Source organism: Rhinopithecus roxellana, chromosome 2 (assembly GCF_007565055.1).
Source record: "Rhinopithecus roxellana isolate Shanxi Qingling chromosome 2, ASM756505v1, whole genome shotgun sequence".
NCBI classification, from domain to species: Eukaryota; Metazoa; Chordata; class Mammalia; order Primates; family Cercopithecidae; genus Rhinopithecus; species Rhinopithecus roxellana.
The window spans coordinates 19,974,657-19,991,990 of NC_044550.1; the positions used below are offsets into that span (position 1 = coordinate 19,974,657).

General features: G+C 41.1%; 1 protein-coding gene across 1 annotated transcript in view; it reads right to left on the bottom strand.

Annotated features, from left to right (window-relative positions):
• The window catches only part of PAPSS1 (3'-phosphoadenosine 5'-phosphosulfate synthase 1), a 104,260-nt gene extending 87,277 nt beyond the window's left edge, over positions 1-16,983 (bottom strand). The window contains exon 1 of the mRNA XM_010373211.2: positions 16,725-16,983. Coding sequence (XP_010371513.1) covers positions 16,725-16,784 — 60 coding nt within the window. The 5' untranslated portion in view covers positions 16,785-16,983. The remainder of the gene's footprint in view (positions 1-16,724) is intronic.
• Positions 16,984-17,334: the final 351 nt, after the last annotated feature.

A 17,334-nucleotide genomic window follows, 5' to 3' on the forward strand; every position in this document is an offset into this window, starting at 1 on the left:
AGTCACATCCAAAAAAAAAAAAAAAAAAATCACTGCCTAAACTAGTGTCATAGAACTTTTTCCCTACTTTTCTCTAGCAGTTTTAGTTTCTGGTCTTACATGTAAATCTTTAATTCACTTTTTTTTTATATATATGAGGTGAGATAAGGGTCTAACTTCATTCTTTTTCACACAGATATCCAGTTTTCCCAACACCATTTATTGAAGACTGTCCTCTCCCCATCATGTATCCTTGGCACCTTTGTCAAAAATCAATTAAATATAAATCCATTTATTTGTATCTGGGCTTCCTGCTCTGTTCTATGGTTTATATGTCTGTTTTTATGACTGTATCACGCTGTTTTGATTACTACAGCTTCAGAGTATGTTTTAAAGTCAAGTAATGTAATGCCTCCTGCTTTGTTATTTTTGCTAGATTGCTTTGGTTATCTGGGGTCTTTTGTTTCATACAAATTTTACAATCGCTTTCCATACAAATTTTAGAATTGCTTTTTCTATTTCTGTGAAGAATCCTTGGACTTTTTATAGGGATTGCATTGAATCTGCAGATCTCTTTTAGTATGGACATTTTAACAATATTAATTATTTCAATCCATGAACACATATAATGTTTCCATTTATTTCTGTCTTCGATTTTTTTCATCAATGTTTCACAGTTTTCAGTATACAGGTCTCTTACTTCCTTGGTTAAATGTATTCCCAAGTATTTTATTTTTCTGGTAGCTACTATAAATGAGATTGTTTTATTTCTTTTATAGGTACTTCATTGTTAGTATATAAAAACACTACTAGTTTTCTAATGTTGAGTTTGTATTCTGCATCTTTACTGAATTTATTTATTCTAACAGTCTTTTGGTGAAATCTTTGTTTTCCACATATTTAAAACCATGTCATCTGTAAACAGGAACAATTTAACTTCTTCTTTTCCCATTTGGATGCCTTTTATTTATTTATCTTGTCTAAGTGCTCTGTCTAGGACCTCCAGTACTACACTGAATAGAAGTGGCAAGAGTGGGCACCCTTGTTGTGTTCCTGATCTTAGAGGGAAAGCTTTCGACTTTTCCTGTTTTTCCATTGAGTATGATGTCAGTTGTGGGCTTGAAATATATAGTCCTTACTGCACTGAAGTACATTCCTTCTTTTCCTAATTTGTTGAGAGTTTTTATCATAAGAGATTAATGAATTCTTTCAAATAACTTTTCTGCATCTATTGAGATGATCATAGGTTTGTCACTCTACATTCTGTTAGTGTGGTGCATCACCTTTATTAATTTGCATACGTTAGCCAGGCACGGTGGCTCACACCACTAATCCCAGCACTTTGGAGGCTGAGGCAGGTGGATCACCTGAGGTCAGGAGTTTGAGACCAGCCAGGTCAATGTGGAGAAATCCCGTCTCTACTAAAAATACAAAAATTAGCTGGGCATGGTGGCATGTGCCTGGAGTCCCACCTACTCAGAAGGCTGAGGCAGGAGAATTGCTTGAACCCAGGAGGTGGAGGTTGCAGTGAGCCAAGATCACGCCATTGTACTCCAGCCTGGGTGACAATAGCAAAACTACATCTCAAAAAAAAAAAAACATTGCCTATGTTGAACCATCCTTGCATCCCTGAAATAAATCCCACCTGATAACAAGGAATGATACTTTAATGTGCTATAGAATTCAGTTTGCTATGTGTTCAGGATTTCCGCATCTATGTTCATCAGGGACATTGGCATGTGATTTTCTTTTCTTCTGGTGTCCTTTTGTGGCTTTGATATCAGGGTAATGTTGGCCTCATAAAATAAATTTGGAAGTATTTCCTCTTCAATTTTTTGGAAGAGTTTAAGAAAAAATGGTGATATGGTTTGGCTATGCGTCCCCACACAAATCTCATCTCGAACTGTAATCTCCATGTGTGGAGGGAGCAACATTGTAGGTGGTGATTAGATCATGGGGGCGCTTTCTCCCATGCTGCTCTCATGATAGTGAGTTCTCACAAGATTTAATAGTTCAAAAGTGTGGCACTTCCGCCCTTGTTCTCTCTCTCCTGCCACCATGTAAGATGTGCCCTGCTTCCTCTTCACCTTCTGCTATGATTGTGAGTTTCTGGGGCCTCCCCAGCCATGCAGAACTGTGAGTCAATTAAACCTCTTTTCTTTATAATTTACCCAGTCTCAGGGAGTTCTTTATAGCAGTGTGAAAACAGACTAATACAGACTGGCATTAATCCTTCTTTAAATGTTTGATAGAACTCGACAGTGAAGACATCCCTTAACAAATTATTGTCACTATTGTTAATAGTCTTTTAATGTTCATACTAGAGATATAAATTATTGACACATGACAATTACAGTATTAATTCCTAACTTGACTGTGGATTTACTTTTAACAGTGAGTTTTATACTTTCTTGTTACTAATTAGCATCCTTTTATTTCAGCTTGGAGAACTCCCTTTAATGTTTCTTTTGAGACATGTCTGGTAGTGATGAACTCCCTTAGCTTTGTCTGGGCAAGTCTCTATGTTTCTCTTTGTGAATTACGGCATTGTTGAATATGGTATTCTTGGTTGACAGGGTTTTTTTCCTTCAACACTTTGAACATGTCACCCCACTCTCTCCTGGACTATAAAGTTTCTGCTGAAAAGTCTGCTGCTAGCATTTTTGGAACTCCCTTATATGTGATTTGCTTCTTTTCTCTAGCTGCTTTCAGAATCCTTTTATTTTTGACAGTTTAACTATATGTCCTGATGTAGTCTTGTTTGGATTGAATCTGATTAGAACTTTTGATCTTCCTGTACTTATTTATACCTTTCCCCAGATTTGAAAGTTTTCTGTTGTTATTTATTTAAATAAGCTTTGTAACCCTTTGTCTTTCTCTTCTCCTTGGACTCCTATGCCTCGACTTTTTGTATTTTTGATGCTGTCCTATAAATCCTGTAAGCTTTCTCCATTACTTTTCATTCTTCTTTTTCCTCCTCTAACTATGTAAGAAATCTGTCTTCAAGTACAGATTACTTTGCTTGATCAGTTCTTCTATGGATGCTCTCTATTGCATTTTTCATTTTATTCATTACATTTTTCAGCTTTATAATTTTTTATTTTTTAAATAATTTCAATCTGTTAAATTTCTCATGTTGCTCATTTACTGTTTTCCAGAGTACACTGAATTATTTCTATTTTATTGAGGTTTGCTGAGCTTCCTTACACAATTATTTTTTAATTCTTTTTCAGGCAGTTCATGTATCTCCATTTCTTTTGAGTCAGCCACTGAAAGGTCAGTGATACTTTTGGTAGTATTAAGTCTCCTTGTTTTTTCACATTTCTTGTTGTCTTATACCAATATCTGTACAGTGAAGAGGTAGGAACTTATTCCAGTCTTTGTAGGCTGGCTTCATCTAGGAAGCACTTCACCAGTCAACCTGTCCAGAGAATTCGGGGAGGCCATCTGGCATGGTGCACAGGCAGGCTTGCTGCTGGAGTTTTCTGGGAGGCTGGCCTGGTATCTGGGTCAGCAGGTAGGCAGGGCTCAGCTGGTACTGGAGTAGATGTGGAGGCCTAGGTCTACAGGGGTTGGTCTGAAGCCTACCTAGAATCATAGGACCTGCTCTGGAGCCATGGGGGCTGGCCTAGATGCTCGGCATGTGGGTGCTGGCCTGGAACCTGGGTCCACAGAAATGGTCCTACAACCTGGGTCCATGGGGGCTGGTCCAGTGCTGAGATGTATTGGGATGGTACTGAAACCCTGGGTCTCTCAAGTATGGGGTTGCAGTAGCCAGCCTGGAGGGTGGGGCCACAGGGAATGGCCTTGTATTGGGGCAGACCTGACACCAAGGGCTGTGTGGGCCAACCTGGCTCTCAGCTGGTCTGAAACCTAGAGAAGGCCTGAAGCTGGGACAGCTTGGAGCCTGTATCCACAGGTGCCTGCCTGTGGGAACCAGCCTGGTACTAAAGGGAGCTCTGAGCCCAGGGACACTGGGGCTGGCCTGGCCCTAAGCCAAGTCTAAAACTTGAGTCAATTGGGTCTGGCCTGGTGGTAGGGGTCAGAGGAGCTGGAACCTGGGACTGCAGAATCCTGCTTAGTATCAGCATAGGCTTGGAGGCTCAATCCATGGGTACCAGCCTGGAGTCTGGGGTTATAGGGACCTGCCTGGCACTCGGTTTCACTGGGGTGGGCCTGGTGTTGGGTTCCAAGACAAAATCTTATGCTCACTGCCCTCTCCCTCCCCTAAGCAAAGGGTGTCTTTCTCCACATTGTGCTGCCTCAGGTGGCAGGCTAGGGGCAGTGATATAGATCACGTAAAACTGTTCTTTCTACTCTCTTCAATGTGTTTTTCCTGATTTCTCTGCTACATGCAGGTGCTGTCACCTCTTACCTGGCTTCCTTAGCTTTTATTAAGGTATTTTTGTGCAAGAATAGTTGTTCAATTAATGTGTATGTGGGAAGACAAGCACTGGGAAGTCCCATTCTATCATTTTGCTGACCTCCACCAAGACACAGATTTGATTTTTAAGGAATTAAATTTCTATCCAAATCTTCAACTTCCATGAGATTAAGGATCTCTTTTCCTATCTTCCCCTTCACAATCCTGTACAGTAGAAATGCTATCTCCCACACATCTGAATCTTATCGTTACCAGTGTCTAAAAAATCCTCTGGGACAAAAGGGATAATTTGACAATTCTCTTAATAGGTATGTCACAAAAGCTGCACCCCTTTCCATCTACTCATCTCATTAACAATAATTACTTATACAATTATTAATACTTTATTTCCAATAAATTACTTTTACATATTTAATAATCGCTTACAAAAAACTGTAATATGAGTCTCTAGATTCATTTCTTTTCAATAAACTGATGAAGCAAATGCAAGTTACCAGTTCCACACTTCCAAGAACTTAAAAAAAAAGGCTTCAGAAGTAGACATTTGTATATCTTGAGAAGCAGTAGCACCTCTTTAGTTTTAACTCCCATCAATACCAGCTAAGGAGGAAAAGGGAGCTAAGGTCTCTGCTAAAAGGGAATTGAGGAAGGTGCTATACACATTTTGCTGCCTATACTGGTAGAACCTGTTTGGTTTAGTCGTTTTGTTTGAGGATTTTTCCAAGTTACTTTGCTCTTTAGACAAGAAGAAACATGTATCTAATCAATTATAATTGATTTTGGTCCTGTGAAATATCTTCTGCTTTTCTTATCAAATCAAGCTAGAATGCATAACAATTATCTGTCAAGCTATAAACTGCTGAGAATATGGTTGTGAAAAAATATAGACAGGATAAGTAGAGACCGTCTGTTTTAACCTCTAAAAAGAATGCTCCCTCAGTTTCTTGCCTCCTGCATTTAAAAAGATTCTGGCAGCAAACATAGTACTCTGGATATAAGGAGTTTTTTTTTGTTTATGTATGTTTGATATTGTTAAATCAAGTTAAAGCTAAAGCTTCCTCTTTACATATTTTAAGTTCAGCCCAAAGGTTTCTCCATATGTAGTAAACTGTAACCTAGTTGGAGATATAAACAGACTGTAGCCACACTTGTGCCAGTCACTGAGTTTTGGCCAATCAAATGTGGCCAACTGTTCAAAGCATGTTCAAATAAGCCAAATGCTGAGCTATAACCAATTCAGTTGTTTCTGGACCTCACTTCCATTTTCTGTACACCACTTTCCTTCTTCTGTACATAAATCTTCCACCACGCAGCTGCACTGACTCAGGAGGCTGCCCAATTCACAAATCGTTCTTTGCTCAAACTCTTTTAAATTTAATTTGGCTAAAGCTTTTAACGGTATTTTTCATATTAAAAAATAAACTTTAAAAAATTGCCACATTGTCCTACCTCCCAGTTTTTCAGAGTAAATCAAACAGCACTTTTATAAAACTACTGGAATTGAAACAGCCTTTGCAAAAATTGTAAGTGAGAACATTGTAACAGTGAAAAAGACGTGATCTAACCAACCCCCATCTTGCCTTGAACCTCCAAACTGCCCTTAGGTATTGCTGGGTTTGGGCCAAGCTAACTTTGGGAGAAATTTAGTTTTTAATTTAAATGATAATAGTACTTCCCCAAAAGTAAACCATCTTTTAAAGCTAATAAAAGACCACCAGGTTAGGAGATGAGAGGAGCCTGAATTCTCCTAAGGTGTAAACATAAATGATTACCAGTCACTGCTCCAGAAGTCACAAGATTTTCAACTTCCCCAGTTACTCCTGCAGATGACATCACTATTGTAGAATCTAAGATTGGCCTTTTGAGATGTCTTTTCAGGTTTTTGCATTTCTGACTACCAATGGCTCCACCTGGACCTACCAACCACCTGTGTGCTCCCACCCAGAAGCGGACTTAACACACTAGGACTATTTTCCACACCCCTATTATTACATCCCCAATGAATTAGCTGCACCCATTCCCTTGCCAACCAAACTACCCTTAAAAAACCCTGGCCTCCAAATTTTGAGGGAGGCTGATTTGTTCAATAATAAAAGTCTTCTGTTCAACTGGCTCTGCATGAATTAAACTCTTTCTCTACCGAAATTACCCTGTCTTGATAAATTTGCCTGTGGGCAGCAGGCAAAAGGAACACATTGGGTGGTTACAGAATTGCAAAGTGGTAGACTTATGCCTGAATTTTTAGACTCCGCACGGCACTTAAACATGTGATCTTCTACTTCCCCTTTCCTTCCTTCTGCACCCACTTCAGCCAAATCCTTTCTATAATTCTGAGGAAACATGGTATTAATGACTCATTAAGGGTTGAGAGTGACTGAGTTCCTTTCACCTCTAAATTTTTATTCTTGGCTCTCTGGGTTGGAATTTTTTTTCTAAAGTATATTTCTATACTGAGTCTTCTGTGCCCTAGTTTCCACACACAGGAGAAACCAAGCTTATTGCTTAATAGTCTGGGTGCTTTGTAGAAATATATATACACACACACGTATATATACACACATATATACATATATATACACACACATAAGTATGTGTGTGTGTGTGTATATATATATATATATAAAATCTGGCTCAGTGTAAGTATGTGTACCTAGGAAGTCCCTGTAACATTTACTGCCCATATCATTCATTTGTTATTTATGTACCATTAATACATTTAGGTGTCTTCTTGTGCCTATATATTTTTACTTCCTCAGGAAAGTAGGTCAAGAACTATGAGTGTCCTGCTTGGGGTCAGGTTCCAGGTCATGCTGAGGTCCAAAGGGAGAAAGTGGATGAGCAGATAGCTGAAAGAACACTCAGGGGCATAGGGAAGTGGAAGGTAGTTTTATTCAGCAGCTCTCTCATCAGCAGCCCACTCACATTAGCTCTCTCACACTGTTTGCCTTGTCTCTACTGCTTAGTCCAGCAGCTCCCACACATAGCTACGCAGCCGGCTCGCCCTTCAGGGTCAGCATCTTAAATCTCTCTCTCTCTGGGTGTGAGCAAGCCGAGCTGTGTCCTGGCTCACTTCTATCCAGCTGCAAAGATGGACAGCTCCAGCTCTCTCTCTCTCCTTCTCTGGGGGCAAGTGCACCCATACAATGTCAGTAGGGCAATTATACGTTTTACAGACAATAGTGGCTTAGAGCCAAATGATGAGTCTTCTTATGTCATGGCTACATGACTGTGATAACAAGTGGAGTTATACACCTGTGCTGTAAACTCGCTGAGTCATTCTGGATGTTTACCTTGGCCTATCCTTGACCAAAAGCACAGCCATGTTCTTTACAGTGAGTTACAATTATCCATATTTTCCACAATGCCCAACTTCCTTTGTTCCTAGTTAGTACTCATAAACATTAGATACAAGACATTTAAAGTATGGTTTGTTTTCTCTGTGTATCTTGCAAATGAAATGATGACTGATACTTGGAAATCTTAAATCTAGCAGAAATGGAACAATTCTTTCCAAGACCATTTAATACTTTCTACATTTAGAACTAAATGACTAACAATCCTGTCACTAAGCTAACATTGCATGGCCTCTGATATTTGTAGTATGCATTTTCTGTACATACTACAAACATCTGTCCTCGTCAACCACACAAGTGGCCCTTTTTGACCCATTCTAATTTCCACATGGCCATTTTGTTATTTTACCCACTTGCCTATGAGGAAAATCAACTTCTCTGTGATGCTATTTAGAGAATTTCAGATTTTGTGAATTTTTCATGATTTTATAAAGAATTGTGCATTTTTAAGTGAAATTTATAAAGACACAAAGCATATACCAAATACTAAGCATAATTCTGGACTTCAACGTCTTTCATCCATCCTACCATCCACCCTAAACTAACTGCTAAACAGTGTATTACTCCAATGAGAAATCCCTGAAATGGCAACAGGTACATTTCTTTTATGTCCCAAGACACCATATGGATAAAACTGAAGAGATGGTAACAATATGGATAAGAGACTGTAGAATACAATGAAAAGAAATCTTTAGTTCACAGAGTTCTTGATAATTAAAACCTTTAGTTCACAGAATTAACTGATAAATGAAATTAATCTTGTAAATATTAATAAGTCAATGATAAAAAGCAAGTGAAGATCCTACAACCCTGGAGGATGTTGAGAAAACAACTTGAAAAGGCTACTCTTAAAACTTTGCTACTACAAAATATGTTGTGTAGCAACACTGGCATGGCCTGGCTGCTTGTTAGGAAGCAAATCTCAGGCCCTACTACAGACCTCCTGAATCAGGACTAAGTTACTACCATGTTTATCTCATCACTACCATCTGTCCTACATACACTCTGCATACACATTACGGCTCTCCAACTCTTCTGTTAAAGATTAAAGAACTTTTAAATATGTAATAGGTTTTTATATCCGTACCTTTAATGGAAAGGCCCTCTATTCCATTATCTTCAGCTGGGAATTTTGGCCCTAAGACACTCCTAGAAGTCAGAATGGGCCTGGGACTATCTGTTCATTCATTATTTGTTGTTTGATCCTTTCTAGACACTCAGGACACAATAAAAACAAAAACATTTCATAAAAGGAACTAGTTACACATAGGTAAATAAAGAAATCACTAATCTGTAACAGACCCTGTCTCCTACCACAAACACAGTGAGGCATTCACCACACATACAAGGGAGGTTCAGAGACTCGGGAGCCAAAATACACTAATGTCCACCTCAAAGGTTGAAATTAACTATTAAAACCACATAAAAGTATCCACAAAAACTTATACACAAATGTTCATAGCGTTTATTCATGAAAGCCAAAAAGTAGGAACAACCTAAATGTCCACCAACTGATGAATAAAGAAGATGTGGCCGGGCGTGGTGGCTCATGCCTGTAATCCCAGCACTTTGGGAGGCGGAAGCAGGTGGATCATGAGGTCAGGAGATGGAGACCACCCTGGCCAACATTGTGAAACCCCGTCTCTACTCAAAATGTAAAAATTAGCCGGGCATGGTGGCATGTGCCTTTAATCCCAGCTACTCGGAAGGCTGAGGCAGGAGAACAGCTTGAACCAGGGATGCGAAGGCTGCAGTGAGCTGAGATTGTGCCACTGCACTCCAGCCAGGCGACAGAGCGAGACTCCATCTCGGGGGAGAAAAAAAAAAGATGTGTCATTATCCATACAACGGGATTTTCTTCAACCATATATTGAATGAACTATTTAAAAAAAAAAAAAGGAGTCTTGCTCTGTTGCCCAGGATGGAGTGCAGTGGTGTGATCTTATCTCAGTGCAACCTTCGCCTCCTAGTTCAAGTGATTCTCCTGCCTCAGCCTCCCGAGTAGCTGGGATTACAGGCACATGCCACCACACATGGCTAATTTTTTTTTGTATTTTTAGTAGAAACAAAGTTTCACCATCTTGATCAGGCTAGTTGACACGTTGTAACACGGATGAAGCTTGAAAACATTATCCTAGGTGACAAAAGCCAGATACAAAAGGCCATAGATTATATAATTTCATTTCTAGGAAAGCCCACAACAGCATAATCCATAGAGACAGAAAGTACATTATTGGTTGTCAGGGGCTAGGAGAAAATGTAGAGCCTGGGGAATGACTACTAATGGGTATAAGGTTTCTTTTTGGGGATATGTAAATATTCTAAAATTAGATTCTGGTGATGACTGTACAACTCTGGTTATACTAAAAACCACTGAATTGTACACTTAAAAATATGAAAGACAGTTCAGGCACAGTGACTCACGCCTGTAATCCCAGCACTTTCAGAGGCTGAGGCAGGCAGATCATGAGGTCAAGAGATCAAGACCATCCTGACCAACATGGTAAAATCTTGTCTCTACTAAAAATACAAAAACTAGCTTGGCATGGTGGTACACACCTGTAGTCCCAGCTACTTGGGAGGCTGAGGCAGGAGAATCACTTGAACCAGTGAGGTGGAGGTTATAGTGAGCCAAGGTCGCACCACTGCACTCTAGTCTGGCAACAGAGCAAGACTCTGTCTCAAACAAAAAGAAAAAAAAATATGAAAGACAAAAGCAGAGGGAAGGTCTGCAAGCATCAACGTAACTAGAGAGAACAACAAGAGAAAACAGCCCGCGCAATGGCTGCATTCATCCAAAGACAGACACTGAATTTCTCTACACAATGTCTGGTATTTCTACCATCATTATTCAGTTAAAATTTAACTGTGTCTTTAGGAAAAGATATGTCACAGAAACGATTATCACTGGCAAGATTTCTCTCCTTGATCAAACTAGGCAGGCTCCTTCTGAACCCTTTTTCAACTGGGCCCTATCCTTGGGCATGTCTTCAAGAGTCGAATTTTAGCAGAAATCCCCCATCCTCGATAGCTGACCAAACTCGTCAAGCTGCACCATCCCCCAGATGATGCCTGATCACCTTGGCCTGCCTGCCTTCAGCAAGAACCCTGTTAAATTGTTTTAGTCAGAATACTCCCTAATTCTTAATGTTTCCTCTCTTAGTAATTTTTCATCCACTGACCCCCACACCTCTCCCTCACCATAAATTCCCACTTTTCCTCATTGTATTTGGAACTGAGCCCAATCTCTCTCCCCTACAGCAAAACTCCATTGCGGACGTCTCTATAGCCACTGCAATAGTCTCCCTGAGAACATTCTCTTTACTATCACTTAAATAAATACCAAAAAGAAAAGTCATTCCCTTTATTTGAACTAATTACTTAATCTGATTTCAAAACAATTCAGGATTGGGGTTTTCCTGTCTTGTTATTGGTATGTTATGAGTAACCGATCCACCTCAGAGTAAGAAATGGCAAATTCTAGGCTGATGGGGGGAAAAAGGCCACATCAATTGGATTCTTTAATTGGATTTTACATTTGCATTTCAGATTTAAGAATTTTTTTAGACATTTAGGTTTAAGAAATCTTTTCCAATAGATGTTAGAATTATCCCCTCCATACACAAGTAGAATAACCAAAAATATCTCCAGAACTGCCAAATGCCCCCTAGGGCTGGTAAAATCTCACATGACTGAGAACAACTAAAGTAGAGAACTACTCCTCAAAATTCAGCGTAACACACCCAGGCTGGGAAGTATATTGACATTTCAAATCTGAAGAAGCAACTATGCTAAGGGGAGGCTAATACTGCTGGACACGCTACCAGAAGCCAGGGTGCAAAACTGCCCAAAACTAAAATTTCAAAGTAGCCACTGACTCTAGAAATTACCTGTTCTTGGGAACAGAGTAAAAATACCCGCATACATAAACACACAGATAAGTAGGAAAAAAAAAACAAAGCTTCATCTAGATCTGTACTGTCCAACAGAGCTTCCTGAGATGATGAAAATGTTCTATACTGTGCTGTCCAATTCCTGTGGCCACTAACCACATATGCAGCTCTTGAAATGTGGTTACTGCAACTAACAAACAGAATTTTTTACTTACTTAATGTTCATTAAATTTCAATTGCCACAAGTGGATCATGAACTGGACAACACAGATCTAGACCTTACTATCATTCGTCTTATTGCTGTTGTTGGTAGAAGTTTAAGTTTCCCTTTTCATCAGGCAATTTTTTTAGTATCATCTTGCCAGGGTAGAAAGATCAATTCTCTGTTAAACCTGGGGGTGGGGGAAATAAAAGACCAGTGCCTGCCCCTGAACACACCCAGGCAAATCCTCTGAAAGACAAGTATATTGGCCTCTTGTTTGGCTGTGTGTTCCACTTCTGTGTCCTTATTTCATTTTTGTATCATCTGAGCGTTCAGCTAAATCCAGAAGGGGCTGCTGGCCTTCTATGAAAAAGATCCACATATAAGGAGACAAGCTGTTTGGGAAAGACAGAATTGGTAAAAGAGGGAATTATTTCATTCATTTGGTTTAATTAACTCTCTCTCAGGTAGAACGTAATATTCATAAAACAGGACCCTTCTCTGTCTTTTTACCACTGCATCCTCAGGACCTGGAACAAAGGCACAAAGTAAATGTTAAACATTTGATGAACTAATAAATAATAAGAACAAGAATAGTACTCCAGTGCCAGGAACCACAGTTTTATAAATATATTAACTTCTTTAAACCTCACTATAATCCCATATAGTATGCACCATTAGCCTCACTGTGAAGTATGTTTTATTATCTCATTACAGACGAGGATACTGAGAGATGGAGGGGTTAAATAATGTTCCCAAGATCACCCTGATGGTAAGTGACAAAACTGTAATCTGAATCCTCCCACATATGGAGTTTATTCCCTTACTTAAGCTTTTTTAAGATACTTACTTAAGCTTTTTTAATGAATTATCTAAGGATTTCAATATCAGAGCTACCGAGCTACTTCGCATCCTGCCCCTAATCCCCAATTTTGTTGTATCAGGAAAAGCTCGGTATAGATACAAAACATCTATAACGAAATATGATTACACGATACGTATTAGTAGAGAGAATGCAACACAATGCAGAAGAGCACAAACAATTCAGCCCATGAACAAGTGAACATTATGTATCTATAAGGGCCACACATTTCACACAGTTAAGGTAAAATGCTCCAAGGCTCTGAACATTTCAGCCCCTGATAAAGGGTAACAGGCATCCCAGGGAGAAGGAAAGGCTTGTATAAAACCATGAGGATGTATGATATGGATGGAAAGTTGGGCTGGAGCTATGGAAATTTAGGGAGTTGTAAGAGGGGAATGGAAAAGCAAACCAGAGAGAGACTGTATATGCTTCTTAATGTCATGCCCGGTTTCAAACACTTCTTTTAGCACCCTACTTCACTGTAAGGCAGATCCAACAAGGGACTCAGCCCAATATGATTCTACAAAATGGGTAAATGATACCTGGGCCTGAACTGAGTGTCCCAAATTTCCCTCAGTCCAACTAACACATCCCCAAGGGCAGATGAAAACTGGTCCCATTGGAGAAAGATTCAACTGGATAGGAAACGATATTCATTGTATCTGATGCTTTATCAGACTGAAGTAAGAGGCAGCTCTAAGAGTAAGTCAATTTCTTGGTTTTTCTTCACTATTCCCACAGGTATACGGACAACTTTAACTTTCTGTAATTCTAACCGTTTCCCAGAGCTGAAAGACTACATTTTCCCATCTCTTTGCCTATTGTCTCCCACGAGTACACTTCCTTTACCTAATCCTTAACAGGAGCTATTACCCAAAGCTTAATATTTGGTCTCACATTTATTTTCCTAATACTCTTTAACTCAAATTTAACCATGAAACCTTTACTTCCAACCTCAGCACAACTCAATTTCTATAACTATGTTATCCACATGTCCCTACTATTTGAAATGTGGATACTATGAAGGGAAATGTGTACTAACTGTAAAAAAAAAAAAAAAAAAAAACTCCATATTTTTATAACTTTTTATTAATTATGATAGTGTTGAACTTATACTAACATTGAAAAACATACTGAAATGATAGTATTTGGGATATAGTAGGTTAAACATATTACTGAAATTTATGTCACCTGTTACTTTATACTTTTTAATGTGGTGTCTAGTAAATGTTGAATTATATACATGGCTCATATTTCCTCTAAAACTATCTCTACTAAGGTTGTCCCTCAAATGCAACAGGTTTAAAATGGGTCCACCACTAACAAGCTCCATGACCTCTCTGTGCCTCAGTTTTGTCATCTATAAAATGGAAATACTAATTGTAATAGAGGATGATAATAGTAAGAACTAAGTCTAATTGTCACAATATCTCTGTGAGGCTATCATTTTCATTTTATAGATGAGCAGACAGAGGCACAGAGAAATTAAGTGACCAGCCAAAAGTTACATAGTTAATAAATAGTGGAGTCCAGATGTCAACCCAGGCAGTCAGCTCCAAGCTCCGGCTTTTAACCACTGTCTCTCATGATATTCACCCTCAGAAATGTAACAAAAACTCAATGGATTAATATAGGTAAAACATTTCAAACCGTTCCTGGCACACACTAAACTCTCCTTTGTGTTTAATATCACCCTTACCCCCGTGCCCAACCTACTTCCCAATTTCCACATAGGTAACAACCTTTCTCCCCACTTCCCAGACCAAAACTTCAGGTTCAACTTTTAACATTTCTCCCTTTTTCATCCCCTATATCGAGTCAGTCCTCTCTACTCTTCCTTAAATGTTTTTAATGCAGCTACTCCTCTAGTCCCACTGCCACCTTACCCCAGCCCTTCAGCCCCTCACACTGGATGAATTAACAAGAACATAAATAGTGCTCATGTGCCAGGTAGGCTTCAAATCTATTAATTCATGTAAACCTTACTATAACCTTATCTGGTCTCCAGGGCTTCCCCATCTGGGTCCTACCGGGTCTACATTTCTTCAGCAGAACATTCTTCCTGGATTACCAATTTTATCCTGTGATAGGAATTTTAAAGGTGTATGGGTTCTTCACACTTGTGCCTATTAAGCTGATTTAAGTATGAGAGAGGGAGAAACGATGGGTGTTCCATGAGGGAGAGAAAAAAATTGTAAGGATCAGAAAATTTAAAATTCTAGCCCCATCAAAAATCTCCCATAGAATCAAGTCTTCTCTGCAGACAAACATAAGACCATCACGTAGCCCCAGCCTCCCTATTCAACCTTACCTCCACTTCCCAACAAAAACTCTCCAGAGCAGTCAAACAAGTTTCGTCAATGCTCCTGGAGTAAAAAAATAGTAATTTTTATTCCCAACACTTCTCCACGAAGTGCCCCCTCTGACTCAGAACGCCCAGGCGAAACTAATCTCTCCTCTAAATTGCAATAAAACTTCTGTCTTACGCCACTCACTGTGTACCACAAAGACATATTCACCAGTTGGCAAATGTCACAACCCCAACACAGACCATGAACTACCAGAAGGCAAGCAGTTTAAGTCCCACATTTTTCACCACCATGTCTAGCACAAGTCTCTACATAGAATACGCACCATGTGGCAAATGTTAATAAATAAATAAGTAAACAAATGGACAATGTAACAAATTATGTGTAAATACCCCAAGTTAGCCAACCTTATTTCCCTAACCATGAAATACCTTAAGGTAACAGGAGCCAAACCGAGTCTCAGTTTCAAGGCAGTGGTTTCACTGCGCTTTCAAATTCATGATCTGTCTTCTTTGTTCATCAAAACAATCCCGTGAAGTACATACTATTATACCCTTAAGTCAACTGAGGTTCGAATAAGTAATGACTTTCTTCAAGATCACACAGTCAGTAAATGGCAAAGCTGGGAAGAGAGACCAGGCCAGGAGTCCAGTGCTCTTTCCACGGTTCTAATTCATCTTTTAAATCTCCTTCCCCTCCTTACCATCTATAGAGTTAAATAAAAGGAGAGAGGAATCAGCAGACAATTCTTGATAACAATAACAGATGTGGTAAATTAATGACTTCCAAAGAACATTTGCCTGAAATTGCTTTTTTTTTTCTTTGATTCATCAAAGGCAAGTAACGTTTTGGGAGACACTGCATTTAAACCTCATTATTCCATTGGACTGTGAAATAACATTTCCATCTAAACCTAAAACCAGTTCCTTTCCAGACTCCAAAGATAGGCCCTCCCCTGCTCCACACTTACAAAGGAAGATAAGGCTGTTTCTCATCACAGAGAAATTAAGGAAGTAAGCAACGTTATGAGGACACAGCACTTTACAAACTCCACTGGCAGTCGTTACTAAACGTTATAAAGGACTGGTCCCACACCTGACTGTCACCAGGAATGGAGTCTTTAAAACTCCTACTTGTTAAACATTCCGATTTAACACAGAGACACAAAGAACCTCAGTTCAGGGCAGTCTCAAGCCATGAATGACCACATTGTTGGGTACTCTCCCTTCACACTGAAACTCAGAAATGGAAAGACATGGAGATGGACCCAAACCTGGGCCAACCGCACTGGCAAAGCCAAGAAAAACCAAGAATGCGTCGAAGGCGCCCGCCTCCGCCTCCTCTGCAGATCTTCAGGCCACTCCAAGGGATGCAGGAAGCTCCAGTTTCTGCAGCCCCAGGTTTCAGCGCCCTGAGGTTTCAGCAGCCGCCAGCTCACGTGTGAAGGATTTTCCTGGGGGTCTTACCTGAGCGCAGGCGCTGGGGAGGGGAGGCGTTCTTCCCAAGAACGGTGGCCCAGACAGCACGCTGCGCCAAGCCAGGGCGAGATCCCCACCCTGCGCCGGGCCCCTCTGCCTCACAACCACTCACGGCCCCAGTCGGGAGGCGCCGCGGTCCCGGAACCCACCTCCGCGCTCCTGGAAGGATGCGGAGGAGGCGAGAGAGAGGCGGCAGCTCCGGAATGAGCTGCTCCCACAGCCTCTCCGCTCCTCGCCGTCTCGCCCTCCTCCCCCACTTACCCAGTTCTGCGCGTTATTGCTCAGCTTGACTTTCTTGCACAGGCTCCCGGGGATCTCCATGACCGCGGAGCGCGCTGGGCAGCCGGGGTTCTCTGCGCCGGGAGGGTAGCAGGAGGAGGCAGGCCAGCGAGCGGGGCGGGGCTGGAGGGCGGGGCCTCCTCGCGTCCAGGCGGGCGCGCGCTGACGTGAGCACGCGCCCGTGCTCGTGGCCTGGGTTGCGCGGCGCACGCGGCGCGCCTCGGAAATGGGTCCGGGGCAGAGGTCTGCGGGGAAGGGCGAAGCGCCGGGATAGAACCGGAGGTAGAAGCTGGGGGCGGAGCTTCAGCGCGAGCGCGCACGGCGCTCCTCCTTCCAGATCCCGATGAAAGGGCGGGGCCTGGGATGCAGTCGTGGACCGTCACGCACCTCTGCGGCTCCGAGCCTATCTTTGAGCTAGCGCAGAGCTCTAAGAGCGAGTATCAGCAGCCAGGAGAGCGGCAAGCAGAGTGCGCGGCTCGCCACGCGCGGCACTCTCTCAGCAGAGGCTGGTTTGGAGGATGCTGACGCGGGCTCCTGCCCCTTTGGCTGCCCCTCCACAGGCTGGCTGACGGCCTCCTGTCCGCCCCTTCTG